This window comes from Aquila chrysaetos, chromosome 3, assembly GCF_900496995.4.
Source record: "Aquila chrysaetos chrysaetos chromosome 3, bAquChr1.4, whole genome shotgun sequence".
Taxonomy (NCBI): domain Eukaryota; kingdom Metazoa; phylum Chordata; class Aves; order Accipitriformes; family Accipitridae; genus Aquila; species Aquila chrysaetos.
The window spans coordinates 76,113,616-76,139,310 of NC_044006.1; the positions used below are offsets into that span (position 1 = coordinate 76,113,616).

The window sequence follows — 25,695 nt, forward strand, 5'->3', positions numbered from 1 at the left end:
GAGAGAGAAATCAGATGTCAGGAGGGGGATGCATCCCTGATTTCACAAGCATCCGGTTGTACCAGTTGTTGTACCAGTTGCCGCACGCAATCTGAATTGCAGATGGCTTCTGGCGGTTTACGGGGCTGGAGTCACATCCCGGAGAAGCGAAGTCACAGCTGCTATTGTTGGAAAAAACTGAGCCTGTACTGGATTCCCCATTTTTTGCCCGTTTTTGGAGCCCGGGAGCAGGGCTGAGCTCTAGAGACAGGGAGCCTGGCGTCGATGCCGACATTTCGCCCCAGCCGGTGCTCCTCGCGGCGCATGCCACCCCATCCAGAGCCCGTCGGGTTTATGGATTGGCGTCCCGCGCTCTCCAGGGATGACACAGTTGCACATCCAGTCGATGAGGCTGACCCAAATACAGCGCCCAGCAAGGCGGGCACATCCCGGCTGCCAGGGCTGCTCTTATCCTCGCGGAGCCGACGGAGCAGGAGACGGCGTGACTCCTACAAGCACCTTGGAGCATCACGTACTGATGGGATGCTCCCCAAGACCCTGTGCTAGAGAGAAAACTCGATCCTTCCCCGCGACTTGCTTTCCAGAAGCAGCGTGGTCAGGGAAAACAAGCCCTGGAGGAGCGACGTCTTGGCGGAGGGGGTGCCGGCACGGGTCGGGTCAGGTCCCACCGGGGTCAATTAGCCCCAGCGAGGGTTATTAGCTGTTGTGGTTTTATGGGACCTACCTGTTGTCGGTGTTGGTGGGTGTCTCAGCGTGAGACAGCAGCAGCCGGCACGTGGTGGTCACCTCTCTGTCCTGCAAGAGAGCACAAAAAAAAAAAGGCATCAGCATCGCCGGGCAGGGACCACGTCACCTATGCAGCCCCCCCCCAAAAAAGCCCACAATACGGCATGGCTGGATTCCTCGGCCAGGGAAAGCCATCCCACCGAGTCCACCTCCCTCCTGCTCCCACGGGTACGTTCCTCATCCGCTCCAGCGTAAAGTCAGCCGGCTTCACGTGGTTCGCGAGATGCCGGAGGATTTTGCACCACGGCGGGTCGGGGAGCAACAGCAGGTCTCACCCCGCGGCTCTGCTGCGGAGGGGTGACCCCAGGGAGAGGGATGACACCCCGAACCCCCTGCAGTATGGCTCTCGGCTCCTGTTTGAGGTCATGCACATACCAATGGAAATACAGGCAGTGGATATAGCAGGAAAAAAAAAAAACCAAACAAAAAAACAAACAAGGTTTGCCAGAAATGCTGGTAACTGGTGGCCTGAGACCCCTCAGCCGTGCTGGGGCCAGGCAGCACTGACCCCACCGATGTGCTGAACAAACTCTCTGGAAGGTCCTAAATGCGTGCAAGGAGCTTGCAATAAGGTTTTTCTCCCCCGAAGACTACTTCGGACAGCACTCGGGTCACTGTAGCCACAGTCCTACCCATCACACACCGTCCCCGTGCACCGACGTGAACACGTCCCATCGCACCTTCGCACCCGGGATGCTAAATCCCAGCGCTCGCGATCGGAATCACGCAGGCAGACCAAGCCGGACACTGGCGAGCAAGCAAGAAAGCCACGGTTATTCCTACTTCTTTTTTTTTTCCCTCGTCTCTTATTTTATACGCCGGCTGCCCAATTATTTCCCAGGCTGGCTCTGCCCCGCGGTGCCTTTTTGCAATCACATGGAAGGAAGCTTGAAAATCAGGACTGCCTCCAAAAGTACTGAGATGCCAAGAAAAGCCACGGCAAGGACAAGTCTCCGGACCGTGGGATCATGGCAGCGGGGCATGGTGCTGGAAGGAGCCACAGGCGGGTGGGCTTTGGGCTAATTTTGGCTGCTTGAAGCTATCCTGGAGCGTGATCCCAGCCTTTCTTGGCTTCCCCTGGGATGATTTGGGCACTGGCTTCAGGGACTGCCTGCCCTCATGCATGATGTCTTTCCCAGGCAGTAGTTCGGTACCATTGGGTCAGAGCAGAGGTCACCTCTGCGTCTAAAGCCACCAACCCCATGTTTGCCCCTTGAATTTCATTTAATTTTGTATTTCTATCGCCAAAGACCTTGGATGGGCAGGAGGGTGGGAAAAGTGATCAGCTCCTGCCTCAAAAGCGGTGTATCAGCCCGGATTCAGAAAAAAAAACCACAAGAGGAAGACTGCAAAGCAATTGCTTTGAAGCCAAAGTACTATGGGGATTTATTTTTTTTTTTTGGCATCGGCTCCAAAATACCCTCAGCCCCAGACAGGGAGAGTCCCTGGGGCAGGTTTTATCCCAGCTTTTCCCTGGCGTGGCTCCTTATACCTTCCCACACACCCTTCTCGTGCGGATGAGCCTTCCTCCCCCAGCATCCTCCTCCTGCAGGGATGTAGGACGAGGTGCTGCCACGCTTCCCAAAGCAACTTGCAGAGCTGAAAAAAGCTGAAATCTGTCCAATTTTATCCTAGTCTGGTGGAAAAGTGAATAACTACATATAAAAAAAAATCCCTTTTTCTGACATTTCTGCAAGTAACCCAGGAGCACACCCATTCTTTCACTTGTGTGTACCCTGAGACGGAGCGACCGACATCTCAGCCGGAGTCACAGCCATCCTCGGGGGGAGAAATTCATCCCTGTGGTCCTATGGGGCCAGGTGACAAGGTTTTTAACAGCTGGTGGGACAGCTAAATAAAACCACATTTGAAAGCGTTAGCTCCCTCTTGTCCTTCATCTCGCCCACTTTCATCCCAAAATGCCCCAAACCTGTTGGTTGGCACGTTCAGCGCCTTCCTGCCTGGAAGATCTCCTAGGTGGGAAATAGGTTCCCCCAGGACCAGCATCTTTCATCATAGAAAACCTCTGGGCAGGGAGACTCCTGTACCCTCACTTTGCCACAGTCTGATCCCTCGATCCCATCCCCAGCCCCACATCGAGCGCCGGCAGTCGCCGCTTGCGGTTGTGTAGGACCCTGCCCTGGGCTGCGATGCTCAGCATGGTCCTCGCTGCCCCAGGGATGCAGGGATGGCTGCATCCCTAACGAGCCGGTACCGAAAACACAGATCCAGAAAGGTATTTATGTTTGAAAAATGCAATTAATAAAATAGACGTCCTATTTTTTGAGGATGCAGAAATTAAACTCATTTCAACAGGTGCCTTCGCCTACCCAGCTATGAGTTTCGACGTGCAGCACGGCCCCTCCGAAACACCGAACGCTGAGACGGGGCGCTGCCGAAAACGACTCACAAGACACGCTCGACAGCCGTTATCACCCTCTCGGCAACCAGCCCGGCTCCAGCAACCCGCTCCCCGTCCCTCCGCCGCCCGTCGCCCTCCCGACGGCCACCCCGTCACCTCGCATTAGCGCCGGGCATCCAGGCGTTCACCGTTTCGGTCCGTCAGACACAGCGGCAGCGGCTAAAAGCAGGTCACCCGATGTAAGGCGGGTTATTTAGGACTTCCCTCTCTGTTACCACCAGGGAAGGGGGACGCAAGTGATCTAAACGACTTTTTTGTTTTTCCATTTTCCAAGCGCTGCCGTACGGCTGAAGCGTCGTCCCTTCCCGGGTACCACTCACCTCTCCCGGAGGGATGCTCGAAGGCTGGGCGCGGGGCTGGCAGCCGCGCGGTTCTCGGGGTGTTGACGGGAGGGCTGAGCAGGCAGCGGCCGGGCATTTCCACCTGGTGATGTCCCACGCAGGACCCACGCGATGGCCGGAGACCGCCGGACTGTGGCCAACGCCGTGTCTCGGACCTCTGGGTTTTGTCGCTCCGCAGCGCGGGTCCCCTTGCGCTTTCCTGCTGTCATTTCTGCCATCTAGAGGGGACGTTTCCCCATTGCAAACGCGTCCCTCAAAACATAACAAAACCCCGCGATTCAGGAAAAAAAATTAAAAAAAAAAAAAAAAAATCAGTCCGTCACATGCCACCAAAAGAACCTGGCGCAGCGATTCGCGCTCTCGGGGTGGGGAGAGCTGGAGGCTGTGAAGTAGGTACACCCCCAGAAAGTTTTGGGGGAGCATTTTCCTGGTGCTTTAAACCAAAGCGAGAACGTCGCAACACGAAACTCAGGACAACAGCAGGGATTTCAGAGTCTCATCTAGGAAAAATATATTTAAAACAGCTCAAGAGAGGTAAATGATCAAAATAATCATCAAATCATCCTCCCGAATGCAATTAAGTATTAAAAGGGTGGCCCAAGGTCTGGTTCTGCTTGCTGCTATCCATAACAACGGTGAGGATGGAGCTCAGTAAATTAGGAGGTAACCTGGACCAAGAGGTACTGTAAGTGTGCTGGAGCAGAGCAGCTGGGTAAACTGGAGAGGTTGGATACAAAGAGGATGAAACCCAAGAGAGTTGAGTGTAGGGTACAACCATGCCCTCGCAAGACGTGGTTTTCCTGAGAAAATATCACAGCCAGGCCTTGCACGGTCCAGCCATTCATGGTCTGCATGACGCCAGCTTGATCTGGGTTTGGTTTTGGGGGAAGACGGCTGGAAGCCACGACCTGTGGGATGGCAGCTCTGCCGGACTCGCCATTTCTCGAGGATCAAACGCAAACCACCCGCATCCTCCAGGACAACAGGTTTTGGGATAAGGGACCCTGCCAGCGCCTGTGCCGCGCGCCTGTTTGCGGCAACCGTTCCTTCCCTGCAGCCCAAAACCAGGTTAACCACCTGGAGGTACCAGACGCAACTTTGTTCATCTCTCTCCCACGCTTAACCTCTGGTGAAGGCTGGGGTGCTCTGAGTATAAGGGGCTCAGTGAGGAACCAACCCCTCCAAGGAGGCTCAGGATACGACCTGCTGGAAGGACCACAGGGCTCAGAAGTTACACGAAAGCATCAAGATTAAGGCTGAAGAAAGCTGGGGAAGAGGAGTACAAAGCATCCTCCCAGCCCCTGCCCAGCAAAACTCTCCACATCTCAAGCCAGAGACCAGTACGAGGGACAGCGGCTAGATCAAATGAATCCCTCCTAGGAAAAGGGATTTATTGCTGCCCTCAAGCCCATCAACCAAAAAGGCTACACAGCTTGGGAGGGAAATCTTTTCTCCCTCAACTTGTAGGTATAACAGCCTCTAAAAATTTACCTGCACCTAAACTCAAGTGGAACAACAAGTACACGTGAATTACAAGATTGCTGCGGGCACGGCAGAGTAGAAGCTCACAGTACTTTTCCCCCAGAAAAAAAGGCAGCGGATAGATCATATCCTGCAACCATTCCTTTCTCCTCTCGGCTTATTAAACAAACCCATCTGTTCACAAAGACTGTGGTTAGAGCAGCCGAGCCGCGCCGACGTGCTGCTCTGCCACAGCGACACAACACAACACCGCAGAGGCTGAGGGTGGCAGGCACAGACGATCAGAAATGCCTGGAGGAGCTGCAGCCAGACCTGCGAAACGAAGCAGGAACCAGAGGGAGCAAGAGGATGCCAACACTCGTGACATCAGGTGCCAGTAAAGATGGGAGCCCCTCCGTCTGCAGGTGGAAACGGGGGTCACATCGATCTAAGTAGCTCCCCTTTTATCGAGTGGCATTAGCTGGCACAACATGTACCTCCACAAATATCGCAGTGGGATCCTAAGCCACGCGCCAGGGCTGCAGCTGCCCAGACAGCTCCTCTACAGCCTCGCAGAGCGGACCTGCCCTTCGGCAGTGGATGCCGTGCAATCGCTTCCAAAGCGTCCGCCTGAGGTACAAACCCAGGAGAGCACATGCCGAGTGTGGGGCGAACAGAAACACAAGTGTGACTGGGTTTCATTTTCTTTCCTTTTAATAGAAACATCCTAGAGTAACTTGGGAGGAGGATCAGCCTAAAGGGAATGTCTCTCAGAATAAAATGGCATGATGTGCTTCAGGAATGATGTGCAAAGTTAAAACGTCCAAGCGGGCTCAGCTCAGGACTTCCTGGATTCTTGGGTCTTCTTGATTTCCTGCAAGGAGATCAGGAAAACAACTTGAGCATCTCCCAGTCTTTGGGAACAACTCGTAGTTTCACAGTTCTGGAGACCATGAGCAATCATCTCCTCAGACCAGCTCCGCAGCATCACAGGACCAAGCCCAGAGTTTACGCATGAGCCTTTAGGGACAAGGCAAGGTTTGACTTAGAGGCTCTTCAAAAATAGCACACCCCTTCCATACTGTCCACGGATGTATGTTTATTTTGCCCTTAACCCAGTATCACGCTGGATCCATTTCCCACTCTTAAGCCACTGATCCATCGTCACTCATACGCAATCTGTGCTCAACTACGTCACTCAGCAGCTCAAACCAGATCAAGTGTGGGCATGAGGTCACATTTCTGTGGCTGCCTATAGACAGACCCTCACCTGCTCAGCCTAGAGGTCACGCCTGCCCGGGGAGTGAGGCAGAAAAGCCCCAGATGACTCACCTCCAGGAGTATCTCCTTCAATTCGGAATAGGCTTTTTCTAAATCATCATTAATAATGACCAAGTCGAACAGGCCAGGCTCTTTACCTGGGGAAAGAGACGAGGACAGAGGAGTTAAGAGGAGAATGTGTTTCTTCCCTGTGTCATCTCTTGTGCATGACCAACGTTCCTGTGGCATTTTAATATTATTATTTCAGCCACTGCTAATGCGCTTCTCCGCCAACCGCCCACAAGGAACTGCAGTGGGAAACGATGCAGTACGGTGCTTAGATTAAACTCAGCTCCTGTCCAAGCCCTGCCAGCACTCCTTGGAGAACACAGGTCAGATGTTCATGCAAAAAACAGCTCTAAATCACCAACGCATCCCCTCTCCCTATGCACCACCTGAAGGCCCCTGGACTTACTAAGTTCCAAATCTACACGAGCTGCAGTCAAACGCTTCAGTAAACTTTCTTCTGTCTCAGTCTTTCGGTCACGTAGTCTTTTTTCCTAAACCCAATGACAAACTTATTAGAGAAACACGTGTTCCAAATGCTGCACGCAGAAACCACCCCCCACCCCACAAGCCAGTGCTGTCTGCCATTTATTACTGCTGGCGACCACAGGCATGTGAGGTAAGACTCTGCAAAGGGTGAGCGGCCTCACTTACAGCCCAGAGCAAAGCAGTGGCCAAGCTGAGTTTGAGCTCAAGATCTCCCACCCAGAGCTCAGCTTCCCAGTCTCTCCCCCCCCGCCCTGTATTTTTCTTTTTTGCAGGTACCGCTAGGAGATGAAATCTCTCTGCTGGGCTCTGGCATGTGGTGCTGTTGGCTTCCTCCTCCGCAAACTCAACGAGAAACAGAGACTGCCTGATCTACTGAGAGCAAGAGGGGAGAGCCAGGAGTCATGGCCTTCACCGCCACGAACTCCTTGCATGGCTTCAGCAAGCCACACATGCATGTCCACATCCCTCTCTGAACCATGACAGTGATTTCACTTCTGCGAGAAGCACACTGCAATCATTACTACATAGGGCCCCATAAGACCAGAGGAGTGTAGGATTTCTGGTGCTGCAGAGAACCAGCCTCCCTCGGTTTAACTTTAATTGCCGGAGGCAAGTCTCAGCACAAAAATCTCCTTCTCTCCCCAGCGTTAGGCACAACTAATGCATTTAAAGGCTGGCCACGCTGCAATGGAGTCTATAACCCAATGCAGGCAAACACGCCAAGGTGTGGAAACTGTACAGGAGGGACTCAAAAAAGGAGTCAGGAAGATTTATCCCTGGGAGCCAGAGGCTGGGGAGTTGGACTGGGCAGAGGTAACAGTGTGCTCAGAAATGTCCTCCTCACCTATTCTACAGCCCTTAAAAACATACAGGTGAATCAACGAGGGGGGAACCCCCATCGCTTTAGAACAAGACGCTGATTACCTCTAACTGCCTAACGGCAAAGGAAGGCGGTCGCTCACCAAGATGTCTATGGACGGAGGCTGCACGGAGATGTAGATGGGGTTCAGGTCTGTCCTCTTGATGTTCTTCACGCCCTGGATGTCGATGTCAAGGACGCAGATCTGGTTCTGGGCCTGAACAGCCTGCACTGCACCTTTACTGGGGACAGAGCAAAGAGGGGTCAGAGCGTCCAGCCATAGCAGTGGGGGTTTGGTGTGTCCCCCTCCAGCAGCAAGTCTTCACCTCACAGGGCTCCCCTGTGCCTGAATTGTGGCAGGAGAGAAGAGAGAGCCTGCTCTGCTCTTGCTAAACAGTTTCTCTTTCCCAAGCGTCCTCTGGGTCCCTGGGGTGGAGCAGGGACCTGCTGTGTCCTGCTAGAGAGGCTGGCAAAACCATGATGGAAGCTGTGGAAATGGATAATGTGCGACTATCCCATGAGCAGTGTGGCTCGGGTACAGTCTGCCTTCGACAAACACAGGAGCAACCTTCACCAAAGAGCAAAAACACTGAGAACTTTCCTTCTCCACAGACCCACTGATTTCTGTACCCATGCGCTCTCTTGAAGGATGCTTGACGGAGACGGATGCTACTGCCTGGGTCGCAAGATGCACAGTTAAGAAAATATTTTTTAAGTGGCGGTTCTCATAGGTCATTAAAAGCAGTACCTCTTCCCCAACACAGGGGAACTGCCTCGAGCTTGTTCCTGAACACTTACAATCCTCCCTTGAAAAGCAGCAACACCAACCCTCTCCTGGTGCACTGCGGTACCTGGACTAGTTACTGGGTAGCAGCCCTCTTGGGAGGCTTTTCAGTCGGTATCTGCACAGTGCTGGGCACAGGTTCTCCTTCAAGCCAGGGCTCCGTGGCACGATGGACAGTGGGGAGAGAATCCCTGCCAGGAGCTCAGAGGTGGCACTGCAGGTTTTGAGGAGTGAAGTCGGGAGGTCATGCAGTGGCAGAATAGATTAAGAACGGACCTTAAGGTGGCTGGTGACTTTCCTCCTGACCTGGGGAGGTCACAAATCCCAACAGGAAGAAGAAAGCTGAAGGAAAACTGTGAGACCAGCACTGTGCCCTATACAAATACAGAGGTTTGCTGCCTTGCCTGAGTGAGCAGCGGCAAGAGCCCAGATAGGAGCATCATCCACAGCAAATCCACAAAATCTCCCCAAAATGGCCTGGTTTGATGTGTGAAAGCCACAGGCTTCATCTGATATCACCAGGTATCAACTAACTCCCGCTACAACTGATCTACAAAGAGCCAGCAGCTCACAGAGCCCCAAGAAAGAGACCCCATGCCTGCACTCTGATTTCAGCCTCTAATTTAAGGCGGCTTCAAGAAATTCTGGTTTCTGTGGGTGGGACTCAGTGCTATCCTACAGACAGGGCCCTTTCAGGGCTCTTAAATTAAGCAATTGATTTTTAGTTATTCATTATTATTAGCTGATGAGATTTAGGGAGCAGAAAGGCTTGGCACAAACTTCAACCGTTCTGATAAGCATGAGGGACTCTCTCCATTTTATCACACATCTGAGTAGAAACAATCTTAGGCACTTGTAAACATAGGCTTGGAGAATTTCTGCATTTGTTTTGTTTGCAAACTGGTCTTTATTGCTTTGGGTTTGGGTTAATTTCATCCTCCTGCCCTGTAAGCCCACCACCACAGGCAGAGCACATGCAGCACAAATATGCAGAGGGGACCAAAGATGAAAGTAAGGGCCAGGGAGAACAGCACCTCAGAAACAAACCCCAGCACGTCATTTAATTTGGTTAAAGTATCAAATTCCTGCCAATTTCAAGGAAATTGGCTGAGGAGAGATGTCTTCTCAGCACCCACCCTGAGGAAAAGGCACCAAAATCAACTCCACCTACGTATCAGGCATCAGAGAGCAGCCGTCTCCTCCACGATGCGGCCTGCTGGATTAAGCAGGACACACGTGAAGGAAGAAAGCCTGTCCTACGCAGGATGAAGCCAGGGATTAAGGAGCCTGAATTCAGTTTCTCCTTGGTGCTGGGTATTTGGAGGATGAGCGGTCAAGTTTTGCTTCTCTTGCCAAACCAGCGACACTGCAAGTATCAAGGCCAGGGCAGGGGATTGTGCTCCTCCATCAGCCTCAGAGGCAGCATGGCCAGACCCCTGTGAGGCTGCCCTTAGCTGCGGTGACAGCAGCGATGCCTATGCCTGTCACATTAAAACAGCTATGTTACCGAAATGCATAATTGTCCTCGGAAGGAAACTTTGCCATCTCCAAAAAAATCCTCTAAAAAGCACATTCAGCTCTTTAAGAAACGTTAAGTCTTCCTAAAAAGTGTTTCAGGCAAATTTCTTTAATGCAACTAATTAAATATCTCAAAAAACATTTAACTTTCCTCCTTAGCAGGTCCTTTACTATAGCGCCACAATTTTCTCACAATAATTATATAAGATAACTGACTTCTAATTAACATTGCAGCTTAATGTTTTATTGATCATCAGCTCCAACGCCGGGGGCAACGCTATTTTAAAATCCACCTAACTCTTGAACCCCAGTCAAGGGTGCCACGCAATTTATCTATTCATAAGCAGCCACTTTACCAAAGCAGCACGCAAATTTGTTTCACAACAGCCAATACAGATATCATCGCATCTGCTCCTGAATTCATCCTATTCAGACCATTAGGTAATGCAGGGATAATGAGAGTAAGTCTCCATTCTGCCCACTACTTTCTGCAAGCACTTGGAAAATATTAAGGAGCATAAATAGTCTGTGAAAATCACCCCTGTGCAAGAAAAGTGTTAAGCATATGAACCATTTCAGCAGCCCTCAAACACTGGAGGCTATAGAGAATCTCGTAACGTAATAACTATTTAATTATGATGAGCCAGCTCTCCGCAAGAGTTAGTTTTGCCATCTTAATAAAGCCGACAAGGACCCTGCTATGAAAATTAAAGGCTTTGCTTACAGCAAAAATCCGCGTGTTTGGGAGAAAACAGTGTCACTAAGTTAAAATATTCTTTTCCTTCACCATCATCTCAGCTCCGGCACCACCTGGGTTCAGCAGCGACAGCATCCGAACTGCATACCTTGTCCCGTACATATTTCCGGAGAACTCTGCGTGCTCGATGAATTCACCAGCATCGATTTCTTTCTGCATTTCCTCTCTGGTCACAAAGTGGTAATCTGGATAGGGAAAACAGGAAAAACAGACAGAAATTAACAGCTTTAACTTCAAAGTTCATGGTCAAAACGACACCCATGGGTGCTTAGGGGAGAAGCAACTTAAAACCTGCTTTGGACAACGTTGGCAATCGACTTCCTAATTACTGCATACAGCATCCCCTCTCCACATCAATTGTCCAGACACATGCTCAAAATGTTCTGGAGCTTTCCACGTGGCCAGAAATGCTGCTGTACCCCCTTTTTCATACCCTTTCTGGTGCAGTGGGAACCACCTCCCCCTCCCCACAGGCATGGAACACATTACAGCAGGACTGCCAAGGCCCTTAATTTGAAAGCACTGATGATTACAGACTAGAATGGGACAAGAGAGAGAGAGGGAGATAAAAGGGAACATCAAAATCAAACTAACAAAAAAGGAATGTTTCTCTATCTTTTGTTAAAAACCCTCCCCTTCACTTCAGAGTGAAAACTGCCATCGGAAATTAAGAACAAACCTCATATGATTCTTTCTGAAATATGCAAACAAACCAGAAAACAGAAAAGCAGCTGGCCAGCTGCACACAAGCTAATAATACAGATAAAGACATCTCATTAAGCAGTTGCATCTTCCAAAGCAGTGTGCATTTGAGGTATCTCACCAGAGCTACGGGGCACTTCAGAAAATCAAGCCACTCAATGCCCAAGTATGGACCAGGGCACTTAAACTGAGAGCCCTGCTTTGAAAACCTTGGCCAGCAAGTCACAGAGACAGTGTCTAGAAAAGAAAACTGGCAGCACATGCTCTGCCTCTGTTAACATTTCACCACTTAATTAAATTTTGGTTTTGTTCTGCCAAGTCCATCCCTCTTCATTATCTTCTCTCCAACGCATGGCACATGCTGCGGAACAGCGGTAAACAGCTACGGTCTTATTGCCACGGAGCTAAAGAACAAAAGTGCGTGTACGTATACAGATTTATACACACATATACATACACACTCTCAAATATACAATTACTGAATACCTGCCTAAGGAAATGCACCCTATAAACACAAAAGTAGGACTAACTTATCTGCTAGTGGAGATTCATGCATGCACTTCATATAAAAACTTAAAATTTTTCAGAGGAATTATTTGCCGAGTCTGATGAGACAGGCTCAACTGCAACACACTCACCTTTGCCATTTACTTCTCCGGGTCTTGGCTGCCTCGTGGTATCTGTAAGCAAAAAAAAGCCTTGTAAATTTTGTAGATCACTCAAGGAAGTAACAGTATCAAAGAAATAAAAGCACACATGCAGCAGATTAACCCAATCATGTAGTAAGCTGATCCTCTATTTAAAATGATCAAAGCTTCTGCAATCAGCTAGTGTAACACAATGACATGCTGGATTGGCCTTTAATCAAAGAATCCTAGATAATCTGAAAACAATCAATTAAAATTGTTAGGGGCTGAGCAGTCAGTGTGGGACTTACCAGGTTGGGCTTAGTTTTCAGCTCTGCTACAGCCTTCCTGTGTAATCCTAGACACGTTATTTAGACTTCTGCCTCAGTTCAGGGGAATTAGCGGTGCCCTACTTCGCAGAGCTATCTTCATTTTAAAAGACCATGCAGCACCTATATAGGTGCTTAAAATAGCCAGATTTAACAAATAAGGGCAAACTCCTGCATGAGGTAGGTGAATAAATCGGACAGCCTTTGAACCCTGTTGGAAGTCGTTCAAACCAAAAAGGAGCTGATGGTCAGCACAGAGGGCAGCACCGATTATTTTATTTAGGACCAGCAGGAGTTAACCTAATGCAATAAGGCTCTGATCACCTGTAAGTTTTTATAAAGCACCAGTTGCCTAAGTGGCCTACGGAGATTTAGGAAAAAAATATCTACCGGTAAAGAGGCAACCTTGGGGAAAACGGTAAGCTTTAGTTTGGACTGAGATGAGAGATTCAGTTGAATCAAGAGCATAGGATGAAACACACAAAAGGAAAAATTTTAAGTTTTTTTTCATCTCCAGTAACATTAAATTTTTAAACATCCATTATTTGCCCTTTCACAGTAGAACACATCCAGATCTCACAGACCTCAAAGCAAGGATTTCACTTGCAGTATCCAAAGCGTTAGGACAGTAAAAAACATTTTGGTAACGCACTTAAAAACACCTTGCAGGACTCCAGGGAAAGTAAGGCGAATGAGCTGTGGACACAGCCCAGACTCTGAGGGTAACCTTTAAGGTGTCAACCATGAAAAAGGAAACAAAATCAGTGTTGCAACAGGCATGCTGCCTGAAGAAAATTCCCTGCACGTACTCTGTTGTGGACGCAGGAGGACTTCAGCACTGCCTGCAGCGTGCAGGCAGGTGTGAATGGATCGAGCTGGCCGGCCAGGGGTTATTTTCACATTACAGGGAACCATCCCAGGTAGAAAAAAAAAGGACCCTTGGCCAGGACTTAGTGACCGACATAGAAAAAGTCAACAAACCACCAGAGCAACAGCAGGAGGAAGAATGTACACAGGTGATGGGGCAAAGTGTTTTACTGACTGACCCAGTCATGAGACGGGCTTCACGAAACTCTTTAATTTTAAATCTGAGACCCTGGTGTGCAGCCCCCGGGCTGTTAAAATCCCCATCAGCTCCCGCAGGTGGGTGGAAAGAATTGGCTTTTGAAGCAGAGGCGTGTGGGGGATTTTGTTACTTTCAGAGTCAAGAAGCACTCAGAAAAATCTCATCACCTCTCTGAGCTGTGATTAGAGGTGTGGGGAGTCACCAGACCTGGAAAGGGTGCTATTCCAGACAAATCTTAGGTTTGCCACTCAATACCAGTAGTAAAAGGCATCCTGACTTATTTAAACATCCCAAAGAGCCTACAGACAGACTAGGACACAGGCAAGCCACAGAAGCCCATTATTTGGGGCTTGAATACAGCTACAGAGGCAGGTTCTGGGCTAGCGGCCCTGAACTCCTCCACTGCCCTTCCCCAGAGGCGTACAGATACTCACGGGAGACACTGAAGCCAAAGATGTTCTCGTAATCTTTAAGCAATTTCTTTAATAAAGTGCTCTTCCCTGCACCCGATGGGCCACTCAGAACCACTGGTCTCGGTCCCTGCATGGCTAGAGACAGAAAAATACGTGTCTGGTTAGAAACACCCATGAAAAAACACAGCTGTGGATTCCCAGGGGTGCTCGGCCCCACAAAATAGCATCTATCCTTTACCCTCAGATACAAGTTTCTGCAAGCAAATCTGAAATGATGAGAAATCACAAGCCTAGAGCTGACAGAAAGTAACTGGGAGTGCAGGAAATACCACGGAAATACAAACAACTATTAAATTAGCAAATTGGCAGCAAATAGTGGGAGCCACCACCTCTGTACCACTGCAAAAGATCTGAGCTGGGAGCCCTGAGGAGTCAGATATCATTTTTTGGGAAGCACAGAGCGGAAGCCACCAGCAATGCAGCAGGACAGCTTCACCTTGCTTTGCTGCTGGCCCCAATTCTTACCTGGGGAACAAATACCTCAGACAAATAAAGGACATGTATCACTGCAGCATGAATGCTCATTCTCAAGGGACTGACGTTAAACATATAGGACATAGCCCAAAGGAGGCGGAAACTGCGCTCCAGCTGCCACTAAACTGGGATAATTCAAGCCAGCTCTGTCCTAGCTCTGTTCTCTGGCACCAGGGTTGGTCCCTCTGGGATCCAAATCCTAGAGAAGACTTTCTCCAACAGGAGAAAAATGCTGTCTGTGCTTGGTGGCACCTGGAAACATCACAGGACATCCACACACACCGGGCAATGCCAGCTTAATACTTGTCCTTACTGATGAGAGTTATAGTCACAGCCACTTCCCTCTCATGGGGAGGGGCCATAAGGAGGGTTTGCAGGAGATGCTGGCAAGAAAAAAAGGACAGAAATCAGCCAGCATTACACACACGCAGCTCCAAGCGAGGGATGGGATGCCCATGAGATCGCCACACCTCTTATGTTGCCCCTTTACATCCTAACAAGTACAAACTACAAGCCTGTGACAGACAGTTAAACGTTTCCTATCAGTCATGGGGTAAATATCCACACGCAAAGCCTTTACCATAAGCAGACAAGGTACTGAAGCCTAGACCCAGAAGCCCATCGCGTCCTCCACCACTAAACCCCAAAGCCTTGCAACAGCAGTCTGAACACGGGTGTGATCTGGAACACGAACATGCTTTGGGGTTTATTTCCATATTTCCTGGAGCACTAACCCCAGCTCAAGGTGTTTTGTGGCAAGAGAGAAGGGTTTGGTTCCTGGTACAGGTGAAAAAAAGCAGCCTGGGGCCACACAGTCCTTTCTGCAGTTGTTTCTTCAGCCAGAAAGAAAAAACTGGGTGTTTTCATGTGCCTGTGTCTCTGGGGAGGAAGAAAGGTTAATTACCAACATGTGAATAAAGAAGAAAATCCTGTGCAGCAGTGCAGGGAGTACCGCTGGGGACCCTCATCCATCAACAGCAGTTCAGCAGCTTCTAAAACAGAGGTGATGACGAGCGCAGAACAAATCAAACAAGCCTATTTTTCCTATTTAAAAACAATTACTTTCTGCAAGCAGTAAAGCCCCTGGAAATGCATTTTTTTTTAACCTCATCAGCTGGGTGTGACCTCAGTCAGGAGCAATCAGCCGACAGACAGTATAATGCCTTCCCATTTTAAATTAAATCATAGCAATGTCACCCTGACCTTACAAATCACTTTTTAAACAGCCTTAAGCCAAATGCCGTCTCTTACAAAATCAGCCGCAGATCGTGCGGCAGGCTAATCTAGCCAGGTTGCCTCCCTGACCCCGGCCTGCATGAGCTGGATACCTCCTTATCCCTAAATCCCTCCTGCACAGCTCTGCGATCACGCAGACATCTACCAGGCAGCACTCCAGCTAGCAAATTATAGGAGTTTTCCCTCCGTTGCCCGAGGATGCTTTGTACTTGTCTGACCAGAGTTTATCCAAGCCTGTATGTAAGGACGGGGTGTTAATACACGAAGTCTAAGTAGATGCCAGCAGCCGCTAACGCAGGCGTAAGAACACCCACGTTCAATCACCATCTAAAAGGAAACTCTATTTTTTTTTTTTTTTGCTGTTAGCGTCCTCCAGGTGCCACAGCCCCAGAGACCCACCAGATCAGACACTCTCCAAGGATCTTGGAGGACGGGTCCCATCGTACGTGCATGGCCACGTTGCTGGATTAGGCTCCATCATCCACAAAACACAACGAGGCTGCACAGGCTCTAGGAAGCCCTTCTGGGGACCTGTCCTGCCTTTCCCTTAGCCCTCGAGCTTTGATAATTTCCAAACGTCACAGGTTTTGCCTAAATGTTCAATACCAAAAGAGGAAAGCACACCCTCCTACACCTCCTCACCAGTGAAATGCTATTCAGTGCTTGCAGCAAGGAAGCCTCTGAGTTGCTTGCTGAGTTGTCCTAAGCATCTCTCCCTCTCTTCTGCCCCTGCCAGTTCCTCTCGCCCCCATAAATAAAACGGGTGAGCCCTGACCATTGCTTGCAAAACACTCCAGAAGAGAAAGAGGAGCTACACAAAGTTCATCCAGCGCACTTCACAACATGCCTGCTCCTGCTCACACCAGCTTCCTCGCCCACTGCCGAAAGCCCCTGCATGTGACATTCAGATGCCAACACAGACTCTGTCCGGGTGTTTTACGGCTTCTCCTCCACCGTGATCCAGCTGTGCCAACAAGAACTGCTCTGGATGCGCAAGTCCCACCCCCAGCCTGCAGAGCCCAGCCAGGAGGCTCACATCCCAGCTAGAGGGAGAAGAGCTTTCCTCTCTCCCTCCTCAAAATTTTATCCGCCCTTTAGCAGGTACTGATAGGAAAAGGGGAATCTAAAGCTGCCTAAATCACTTACAAACATTTCATTCAACCCCAGACAAACTGGGAAGTGGTAAGAGGAATGGGCAGAGCACTGGCTAGCAGCAGGCTCCAACGCATCCTTACCTTTTGCTTTTACTCCCTTTCAGCCAAGGTATGAAGTCCAGCTCCTTGCAGCGGCAACAAGCTCACAATACGAGCGAGACGGCAGAAAGCTGGGCTATTTGTGAGCTGCCTAAAGCCTTAATTACTGAGCTGCAATTTTAAGATGGCCAATGAAAACTGCTCGCTGGTCTTTAATCTCCTCTCGTGGTTTCTCCTCCGCTCTCTGCTCTCTCGGCTAGTAAAGCTGCAGTCAACCACCACTAATGGGCTGACACGTGCCGGCACGTGCCGGCCTGGCGTTTCGGCAAACAGCAGAACTGTCCCCGTCCCCACGCCTAACCTCACGGATCGCACGTCCGCTGCAGCCACCAACGCAAATGCACCCGGGGAAGAGCTGCTATCTGTGGGTCAGAGGGAGGTGTGGTACCTCCCGGGCGAGACCACTGGCTCATTCGGGTTGGAGAGGGCCTTGGGAGGTCTCCAGCCCACCCTCCTTCTCAAACGTAGCACGTCTTTAGCTGGTGATCAAGCGGTGGTGCCCATGGACACCAAGAATGGATGGGCTCTTACATAGCACCGATGCACATCGGGCAAAAAACCCAGGCTATAAAGCTGCTGCGCTCGCATTACACACCCAACAGCTGCGTGGTTGAGGCAACTCTTCTAGAAAATCACTCAGTCTTGGTTTTAGCCAGGATTCCACCTTCTGCAGACAACGCTCCTCTTCTTCTGAAGTCTGTACGGCTGTTGCCTCCAGCCACTGCTTCGCCTCAGGTCAACGATTAGGCTACTTATCCACCATGAAGGCAACAGAGAAACCCCTTCTTCTGCCCACGCAGACCCGAACCCAGGCCTCCAAACAGCACGTCCCAGCACCTCCATGGTGGGACCCTGCAGGGTCTGTGCCGCCCTGGTGCTGGTGGTGCTTTTCTGCCCAAAAGAGCACTGGTGGGGCATCAGGGGAAGATGGAGACGCTCTCCTTTACCTTATTCCCTTTCTTCCCCCAAATACTCAGAACTAAAGTGAGAAAAGACACATGGGTTGCGATCACAGGTCTCACTTCTTTGAGAAACGGGCTAAAAATAAACCAAGAGACTTGGAGGCGCTTCCTCTTGCCTCCCTCCAAATGTATCCCTTCTTTTTTGCTGGAGATCTGCAGAGGAAAACAAGACATAATTTAGAGGGAATAAAAAAAAAAAAGCCATTTCCACTGCCAGATGAAGGGGCTAGGCCCTCGTGGGCGGCAGACGGCAAACACCCGGCTGGCAAACTGGGAATCTGTGCCAGCACAGAGCAAAACCAGCTCCCACGGAGCATTTTCAGAAGGTGCCCACTACCCGGCACAGTGTGGGATTTTGGGGGCAGCTGCTCGGGGCCGGAGAGGTGAAGGATGAAGATGTGCTGGGAGGGTGAACAGAGGAGACGATCTCTGCCTCGAGACGTGAGCAGCGCAGACGTGGGACAGGGTGCCCCCACCTCCACCATCAGATTTGGTTAAACACAGGCCCTGACCCCCAAAAAATCACTTGTAACGACGCTTCTCTGCTCCCCCAGCCCCATCAAACACAGTTCCTCTCTCTCTGACAATGTGAAGCCCTCAAAAACGATAAGCAAAGCACCAAAAAAGCCTGATAAACCTGATCTGGTGGATACAGGGCTTTTTAAATCTCCTGTTTCATTCCCAGCCCAGTAAGGCATCTGCCTGTCACATTTTCAAGCTGTTTGCAGCAGTAACATTACAGACACATATTTATTTCGAGCAGAAGCTCAATTTTTTTCCCCCTTTGCTCAGATTTTGGCATTTTCAGAGCAGCCAATCTGCAAATATCTAGCACAGAGGGTCTCTCGCCTCCACCGGGTTACTCTTAAAACGGTTCTGGATCCGGCCTAACCACCACGTATCACCAAAACCACAGCGGGCTGGAGTCAACCAGCAACAGAGCAGCATGGCTATTTATTAAAGATCCTCACGTTTGGGGAGGTGCCACACCTGAGACTGAGGACAAATGGCCACGTAGACCCCCCTGGGCTGCAAAAAGACAAGGTGGTCCCCGAAGGAAGACGCAGGAATTTGTCACTAGGGCGAGGAACGTTTCTCAGTCTACTCCTGCCTGCTAAACTCGCCCTGGATTTTAACTGGGAGGCGGCAGCGCGACCAGTAAAGCAAAGGACAGACATCACAAGAGTTAAACAAAATTAATGCTGATTAGCAGAGAGGCTTTAAAGAGAAGGTAGAGCCCCCTTACAAAGTAGAAAAGAAGATTAAAGGACAGTTTCCCTGGAGCCCCAAGAAAGGTCTCCTGGATTAGGATTATAATCCCATTCTCTATTTTTAGCAGGTTCATCATAAAGCTGCAACTCCCACCTTTCTACGTTTTGGGATGCTTTCCGAAAACCCCAGCCAGCCACAGTAACACAACAAAGTTTAACGTTATCTGAGAGCAGGCAGACGCTCGGCATCTCGATGTCTGCGAGGAGCCCTAAGGGCAGGACATCCCCTCGGCCGGTCAGAGGGCACCGGCTGCTCCAACGGCCACAGCCCGGGACCCACGCTCGTTCAGTCGGGGAACGGGTGGGCGAAAGCTCCGGGGCTTCACGTGCAGTTTCTCAGCATGCAGAGACCGTGCAGGACAGCCGGGCTCAGAAGTTCTGCCCCGACAGCCAGCGGGTTGCTTAAATAAAAGTAATTACTTGCAGTACTGAAACAGGAGCAGAACATCCCCACTGTGGTACCCAGAGCTGGCGGGAACCCTCTGCCGCCTTTTTCCTGGAAACAGTTATCTAAAAAGCACTAATTAGCCCCTCCACCGGCTGCACTGACTCGCACTGCTCGCGTTGCAGGGTGCAATGATGCAGCAGGAGCAACAAGAACCACTGTCTCAAGATTACTGTGGAAACCAGCTAGGTCCAGGCCACAGATGAGGCCAGGACTCACTCCAACACCGCGTCCTGCTGCAAAACCGGACCAGTTTAACCAAGCAACTGGTTTGGGCCAGTTTACCCGGCTGGGTAAATGCCAGCAGAGGCGAAGCTCAGCCAGGTGCGGTTTTGCCATCCACTTCCCCTCACGAACGTTGCATTTCACCACACAGCACCCTCCCTCAGGCCGGTACCTCACAGCCCCGGGGGCCGGTTGGGCCCCCTCAGCCGAGGAACCTTGTGAGGAGGATGGACAGCCCGGAGGACGCCGCCAGGGCCCGGGATGGGCCTCAAAACCTCCCGTTCTGTCCCGTTCCGTCCCGCTCACCCGCCGCCCGGGCGATGGCACCGCGCAGCCGCCGCCAGCTCATGGCGGGAGGGGAGAAGCGGGGAGGGAGGGGAACGACGGGAAATGGCGGACCGCTCCCAGCAGCCCCCGCGCCGCCGCCACGTGACCTGACGTCAGGCGGGGCGGGGCTTGGGGGTGGGGGGAAGAGGAGCGCTGCGCGCCGGAGGGAGCGGTCACGTGAGCGGAGGGCGCTGGGGCAGACCACCGGTGCGGAGATGGGGGGGGGGGGAATAGGGGGATGCGGAGATGGGCCGAACCACAGCGCGGTGGGGGGAGTTGCCCTGGGCTGAATTATTTGGGGGGGGGGGCCTGTCCTGGGTCGAACCACATTGGGGGCGGGGGGAGCCCTCGTGGGGCTTGAACCGTCTTTGGGGTGGGAGGGAGCCATCGTGGGACTGAACCATGGCGGAGCGCGGGGGGGGGGGGGAGGCGGAGCATGGTGGGGCCAAACCATGGCAGAGGCGAGGGCGGGGGGGGGGGGCATCGTGGGGCTGAACCATGGCGGGTGGCAGGGGGAGCCACGGTGGGGCTGAACCATGGCGGGTGCCGGGGGGGAGCCATGGTAGGGCTGAACCATGGCGAGTGCCGGGGGGGGGGGAGCCACGGTGGGGCTGATAAATGACAGGGAGGGGACCTGTGGGGGGGCCACACCGGCATGGCGACAGGGGGCTGTCACCCCCGAGCCACCCCAGGGAAAGCTCCGTGTCCCCAGGAGGCTGCCTCAGCTCCCGCTCCCTTTGCCGGGCACCTGCGCGGAGGATCCGGCCTCCCTCGCCCGGGCTAAGATGGCGGCCGCCAGCCTGGCACTGAGGTGAGCGGGCTGGCCCTTCAGTGGGGCTGGGTTCCGCGAGGCGACGGGGAGGTTGGCGTCCAACGCCATTTGACCCGCCGCGGCGACCTCTCCCGCTCTCTCACCCCTGACCGACCGCGCTTCTCCCTCCGTTCTGCCTTCCCGCCAGCGCCCTGCGCCTCGACGCCTTCCCCGGCCTGCTGCCGGCCTTCGCCGCCTCCGTCCGCCTCAACTCCAACCGCGCCGCCGTCTCCCACCTCCACAGGCAGCTCTACGGCCGGCTCTACCCCATCCTCCTGGTCAAAACCGACGGCTCCACCGTCCGCCTCCGCTACAAAGAGCCGAAGAGGATCCTCATGGTAAGGGACGGGGTAGGCTGAGGGGGAAGGCGAAGCCGTCCCCTGCCCCAGGCAGGGGGGGGTTTTCACGCCGTGCCCCCCTCAGCTGCCCCTGGACAGCAGCACGCTGCCCGAAGCGGAGCGCAAGGCCCGGCTGCGGAGGCAGTTCCCCAGCAGGCCGAAGGCCGGGCCGGAGGAGACCTTCGAGGGCATCGACTTGGCCACCTACAAGCGGTTCTGGAAGAAGTGACTCCCTGAAATTTAAAAAAAAAAAAAAAAATTTCTTTTTAAATAAATAAGCGAAGACGGGGAAACGAGTCGTCGCGGTGCGGGTTTTGTGGGGGTGACTGAGGCGGCACCGCCGGTTGAACCACGGCTTTATATCCCCCCCCCCCCCGGGCCTTACGCGGGGGTATCGCCCGCTTGGCAAACGCACCCCCCGCCGCTGAGAGACAGGTGGTAGCGGCCGGGGCGGGGCGGGAGGGCGCGCGGGGCCCGGAGCGGCGCGCGAGGTGCGTGCTGGGGGGGGGCGGGAAGGGGGGGGGGGGGGGGGGGGGCGTGTGTGACCCCGCCATTTTCAGCCACTTTCTCCCCCCCCCCCAAAAAAAAAAAAAACCAAACAAACGGGTGTACGGCCCCTGGGCTGGCAGTGACACCCCCGGGCCGTGCAACACCCCCTCCGGGTCGTGCAACCCCCCCCAAAAGCCGTGCAATCCCCCCCCCCCAGGCCGTGCAACCCCCCCCCCAAGGCGTGCACGACCCCCCCCCCCACTCGTGTCTGGCTTGTGCACCCCCCCCCTTTTCCATTGCAGCACCCCCAGCGCTTTGGTTACCCCACTGAGTCCCGGGGGGGGGGGCATATTTGCTTCCCCCCCCCCCCCCCCTCCAGGAGACCCCCCCCGGGGTTACACGGAGGAGCTCGGGGGGGGGACACACACAAACCCGGGGCTGATCCCCCCCCCCCCCCATTTTGCAGGTCATCACACACATACACCCCCCCCCCCCCGGCCCCCCGCACCGTGGGGTCGGGCACCATGTTCGGTTCATCCCGAGGGGGGGTCCGGGGGGGCCAGGACCAGTTCAGCTGGGAGGACGTCAAGACGGACAAACAGCGTGAAAACTACCTGGGTAAGGGCTGACCTTGGCCAAAAAAACCTCCCCCCCATCCCCATCCTCCCTACGCCCCCGACACCGTTTTGGGGCGCGGATGGAGGATTTTGGGTGCGAGGACGTTGAGGGGGGGGGTGTTTTTTTTTTTTTTTGTGTGTGTGTGTTCCCCCCCCCTAGGGAATTCCCTGATGGCTCCGGTGGGCCGGTGGCAGAAGGGGAAGGACCTGACCTGGTACGCCAAGGGCAAGAAGGAGACGGCCCCCCCGCTGTCCCGGGAGGAAGAGTTGGCCGCCGTCCGCTTGGCCGAGCAGGAGGCCATGATGGCAGCCCTGTAGGTCTACACCCCCCCCCCCCCCCCCAAAAAAAAAAAGGGGGTGCAAGTCATCCCCCCCCCCCCCCCATGACCTGCTTTTGCTTTTATAGGGGCTACAAGAACGTGAAGAGGCAGCCCACCGGCCTCAGCAAGGAGGTAAGGAGGGGGGGGGCACCACGCATCGCCCCGTGGCGGTGTCGTGTGTGTCCCCCCCCCGGCTCTATTTTTTTTTTTTTTTTTTTTGGGACGCTTTTCCCAAAAAAGCGCTTTTCCCCCCCCCACCCCGCTCCGCAGGACCTGGCCGAGGTGTGCAAGCGGGACGGCACCGAGCGGGACGAGAAGGACGTGGACCGGGTGGTGGGCTTGGGGAGCTCCAGGTATGGGGAAGGGGGGGGGGGGGCAAGTCCTGCACCAAAATGCCCCGTTTCGGTGCAATTAGATTATTTTTTCAATTTATTTTGCCTTTTTTTTTTTTTTTTTTTTTTTGACTCGCTGCGGCGACCCAGCGGCAGCGCCGGCCGGGTGATGCTCTCCAAGGAGGACAAGGAAGCGGCCAAGATGGGGCTCTCCGTCTTCACGGTACGGTCACATCTTCTTTGTGAGGCTTAAAAAAAGACAGGAAAAAGGCAAAAAAAGCCCTGCGCTGCGCTCAGGATATTTTATTTAAAAGCAAAGCTGGCGGTTGTAGCGCAGAGACCTGCAAGAGCTCCCTGAGTCCTGTTTGCACAGAGTTAATTTGTGGGGTTTTAATTTGGAAGCGGTTCTTGAGGGTATTTTATTTTTTTTTCCAAATTTAATTTAATTTTTATTTGATTTTAATTTTTCCTAAATTAAATTTAATTTTTAAAGGGAGAAGGTCCCTTTTTCTTGTAATTCAAAGCTATGGCCTCACAGACTCGCTCTGTGTCTTTCCCCCTTTTCCAACCCTAGCACCAGAAAGTCTCCAGCAGCCCCGAGACGTCTGGCTCCAAGAAGAAGGAGGAGAAGGTGGAGGAGAAACGGTGAGGATGGGGACCACCGCTTTGGTGGGAAAACACCAGAAATGGCCGTTTTTGGGGAGGGGGGAATGTTTTGCAAAACGCTTCTATGGCTCCGTTTGGCATCGAGCTTGTTCTGCATCTGCCTCGATCACCCCCAAAACCTCTGCTTTGCCCCCAAAACCTCTTTTTTTCTGAGGGCTTCTCCTTGGCCAAGGAGGGACGTGGTGGGAATTGCCTGGAGGGAGGGATGGGGATGAGTTTTTGGAGGAGCCGGAGGGATGCGCAAGGCAGGGATCCTCACTGCTTGATCTCTTCCCCGCAGACCAGAGGGCGGCAAGAAATCCAAAAAAGAGAAGAAGAAGAAGAAAAAGAAGAAACATAAGAAGGAGAAGAAGAAGGATAAGCATCACAAGAGGGATGCTGTCCCGTCGTCCTCCGATTCTTCTCCGGACCGGGATGAGAGGTAGCTGGGTTGGGATGGGGGCTGAGCTTTGGTCGTGGGGAGGGGGACTAGGGGGGACCAAGGCTCACAGGGCATCATCGCTGGAAAACGGGATGAAGGATTTAGGAGAGCCACGTGGTCACAGCTGGCATCGGGATGCCCCGTCGGCATCTCCTGCCTTTCCAAAATCCCTTTTTCATCCCCAGAATCGGCTCGTTGGGTGTCCCCAACGTCCCCGCTGTCGCTTACCCCTCCATCCCCGTAGGCACCACCGAAGGAAAACCCACCAGCGCCCCGAGACATCGCGGCACGGCAGCCGGCGTCGGCACGACACGGATTCCTCTGCCAGCAGCTGGGATTCGGGCAGGAGCCCTTCGCACCGTCCTGCCCGTCGGCGGAGCCGGAGCAGGGACGGCCGCGGTCGGCACCCGTCCCCGCGGCGCAAGGCGAGGAAGAGGAGCAGGAGCAGGTCCCCTCCGTCCCGTGGGGTCAGGCAACGCCACGACACCGATTCGGAGGACTGAGAGGGAGCCTGGGGTTTTTTTCCAGGGAGATCTCACATAGGCTTATATATTTTTTAAGGTTATTAAATTAAAAAAGCCACAGCTCTGCTGTTGCTGGGGCCGAGTCTGGCAAAGGGCATTATGTTTTGTGATGCCAGCTGACCCTTCCCTGCCTGCAGCTCCTGCCTTTAACCGGGGGCAGCTCCCCCCCGCCGCTGCCCCCGGCCGTGGTGGGGGGCAGCAGGTGCCCGGGCACCTTTCTCCTCGATCCCTGGATCCATCCATCCAAGGAATGATTTAGCTCAGAGGATGCTGCGGGGCGGGTGCTGGCGCGGGGAGGCTTCCTGCTGCGATGCTGGAAATGCTGCGGATGCCTCATGTTTATGTAAAGAGACTTTGGATGGAGTTATTATTATTATGTTTTTTAGTATCTTCTTTCAATGCCCTAGAGTAACTGCCAGCAAAGCTGCTGAAGGAGAGTTTTTTTCCTTAAACTCTCCCTTAAATTAAATAAAACGCGGGGCTTACGCACTGCCAGGAGGGTTTTGCATCTTGGACCTGATGGCTGTGGGACTCTCCACGGGGCCACCTCTGTTCTCCATGGGGCGATGGGTGCTCTCCATAGAGCAGCCATACACACGTGAGGAGGGGAGCACTCGGGACGTGCCCCCCGGGACCCCCAGGAGAGGACAGAGCCCTAGCCGGGCTGCCCCAAGGTGACATTCACGCTTCCCCCCGTCCCCAAAAAGCTTTTAATTCAGGCAGACCCAAGCAGGAGCCGGCTGTCTCAGAGGGACATGAAGCAGAGATGGCTCCATCACCCTCAAACTCCTGTGGGGTGGCATAAATCACCGCAGGGATGTCCACCCCTGTGTCTGTGTCCCCTGTGTGGGGATGGAGCAGCCTGTCCCCCGGGGACAAGTGCTTTCCCGGCCCAAGTTTGGGGAAAATCAGGGGCTTTGTGACTCAAGCTGCTGCAGGCAAGGGCGATGGATGTTCCTTTGGGTTGAAAAACAGCATTTTTAGATTTAAAAGAAAAAAAGAAAAAAAAAGGAAACTGCCCAAATTAGGGGCTGCAAGTAGAACC

General features: G+C 52.9%; 4 protein-coding genes across 16 annotated transcripts in view; 2 read left to right on the forward strand and 2 right to left on the reverse strand.

Annotated features, from left to right (window-relative positions):
- GJC2 (gap junction protein gamma 2) overlaps positions 1 to 5,593 on the reverse strand; it is a 42,491-nt gene extending 36,898 nt beyond the window's left edge. For all 4 annotated transcript variants that reach the window (XM_030010176.2, XM_030010180.2, XM_030010173.2 and 1 more), the window contains exons 1-2: positions 3,529 to 5,593; positions 725 to 795 (exon numbers count right to left, since the gene is read on the reverse strand). The gene's annotated coding sequence lies outside the window, so the exon portion shown is untranslated. The remainder of the gene's footprint in view (positions 1 to 724; positions 796 to 3,528) is intronic.
- A 113-nt stretch (positions 5,594 to 5,706) lies between these two features.
- GUK1 (guanylate kinase 1) lies at positions 5,707 to 20,238 on the reverse strand. Of its 6 annotated transcripts, none has more exons than XM_030010183.2 (9): positions 20,112 to 20,221; positions 15,148 to 15,292; positions 13,901 to 14,014; positions 12,084 to 12,125; positions 10,832 to 10,928; positions 7,788 to 7,926; positions 6,746 to 6,830; positions 6,343 to 6,428; positions 5,707 to 5,884 (listed from the first exon to the last, which is right to left on the reverse strand). In XM_030010183.2, the coding sequence occupies exons 2-9, from the start codon at positions 15,278 to 15,280 to the stop codon at positions 5,849 to 5,851; spliced, it is 732 nt and encodes a 243-aa protein (XP_029866043.1). In that variant the 5' UTR covers positions 15,281 to 15,292; positions 20,112 to 20,221; the 3' UTR covers positions 5,707 to 5,848. The 6 variants fall into 6 exon arrangements, 5 of the variants coding, with proteins under 5 accessions (XP_029866043.1, XP_029866044.1, XP_029866045.1 ...); XM_030010184.2 differs by having other exon boundaries at positions 19,978 to 20,114; XR_003922822.1 differs by lacking the exon at positions 20,112 to 20,221 and having other exon boundaries at positions 7,750 to 7,926.
- Positions 20,225 to 21,574, forward strand: MRPL55 (mitochondrial ribosomal protein L55). Of its 4 annotated transcripts, none has more exons than XM_030010193.1 (4): positions 20,225 to 20,309; positions 20,845 to 20,943; positions 21,092 to 21,281; positions 21,367 to 21,574. In XM_030010193.1, the coding sequence occupies exons 2-4, from the start codon at positions 20,918 to 20,920 to the stop codon at positions 21,508 to 21,510; spliced, it is 360 nt and encodes a 119-aa protein (XP_029866053.1). In that variant the 5' UTR covers positions 20,225 to 20,309; positions 20,845 to 20,917; the 3' UTR covers positions 21,511 to 21,574. The 4 variants fall into 4 exon arrangements, with proteins under 4 accessions (XP_029866053.1, XP_029866051.1, XP_029866050.1 ...); XM_030010191.1 differs by having other exon boundaries at positions 20,255 to 20,339; XM_030010190.2 differs by having other exon boundaries at positions 20,260 to 20,316.
- A 142-nt stretch (positions 21,575 to 21,716) lies between these two features.
- Positions 21,717 to 25,145, forward strand: C3H1orf35 (chromosome 3 C1orf35 homolog). 2 transcript variants are annotated; one of them, XM_030010181.1, is made up of 9 exons: positions 21,717 to 21,772; positions 22,237 to 22,388; positions 22,548 to 22,701; positions 22,794 to 22,839; positions 22,978 to 23,060; positions 23,190 to 23,262; positions 23,614 to 23,684; positions 23,986 to 24,126; positions 24,371 to 25,145. In XM_030010181.1, exons 2-9 carry the CDS (start codon positions 22,295 to 22,297, stop codon positions 24,627 to 24,629), a joined length of 921 nt encoding a protein of 306 aa, XP_029866041.1. In that variant the 5' UTR covers positions 21,717 to 21,772; positions 22,237 to 22,294; the 3' UTR covers positions 24,630 to 25,145. The 2 variants fall into 2 exon arrangements, with proteins under 2 accessions (XP_029866041.1, XP_029866042.1); XM_030010182.2 differs by having other exon boundaries at positions 21,756 to 21,774; positions 22,254 to 22,388.
- Positions 25,146 to 25,695: the final 550 nt, after the last annotated feature.

Bases quoted from the DNA above. Each gene is read 5' to 3' on its own strand.
- GUK1 (XM_030010183.2), bottom strand. From the start codon at position 15,280: ATGAAAACACCCAGTTTTTTCTTTCTGGCTGAAGAAACAACTGCAGAA. The intron at 7,927-10,831 runs GTATGCAGTTCG...CTCTGTCCCCAG, and splicing joins GGAAATATGTACGGGACAAG to TAAAGGTGCAGTGCAGGCTG. The intron at 6,831-7,787 runs GTGAGCGACCGC...CATTGGGTTTAG, and splicing joins CTCCGTCCATAGACATCTTG to GAAAAAAGACTACGTGACCG.
- C3H1orf35 (XM_030010181.1), top strand. From the start codon at position 22,295: ATGTTCGGTTCATCCCGAGGGGGGGTCCGGGGGGGCCAGGACCAGTTC. The intron at 22,840-22,977 runs GTAAGGAGGGGG...CCCGCTCCGCAG, and splicing joins CCACCGGCCTCAGCAAGGAG to GACCTGGCCGAGGTGTGCAA. The intron at 23,061-23,189 runs GTATGGGGAAGG...GCGGCGACCCAG, and splicing joins GTGGGCTTGGGGAGCTCCAG to CGGCAGCGCCGGCCGGGTGA.
- MRPL55 (XM_030010193.1), top strand. From the start codon at position 20,918: ATGGCGGCCGCCAGCCTGGCACTGAG. The intron at 20,944-21,091 runs GTGAGCGGGCTG...CCTTCCCGCCAG, and splicing joins GCCGCCAGCCTGGCACTGAG to CGCCCTGCGCCTCGACGCCT. The intron at 21,282-21,366 runs GTAAGGGACGGG...TGCCCCCCTCAG, and splicing joins AGCCGAAGAGGATCCTCATG to CTGCCCCTGGACAGCAGCAC.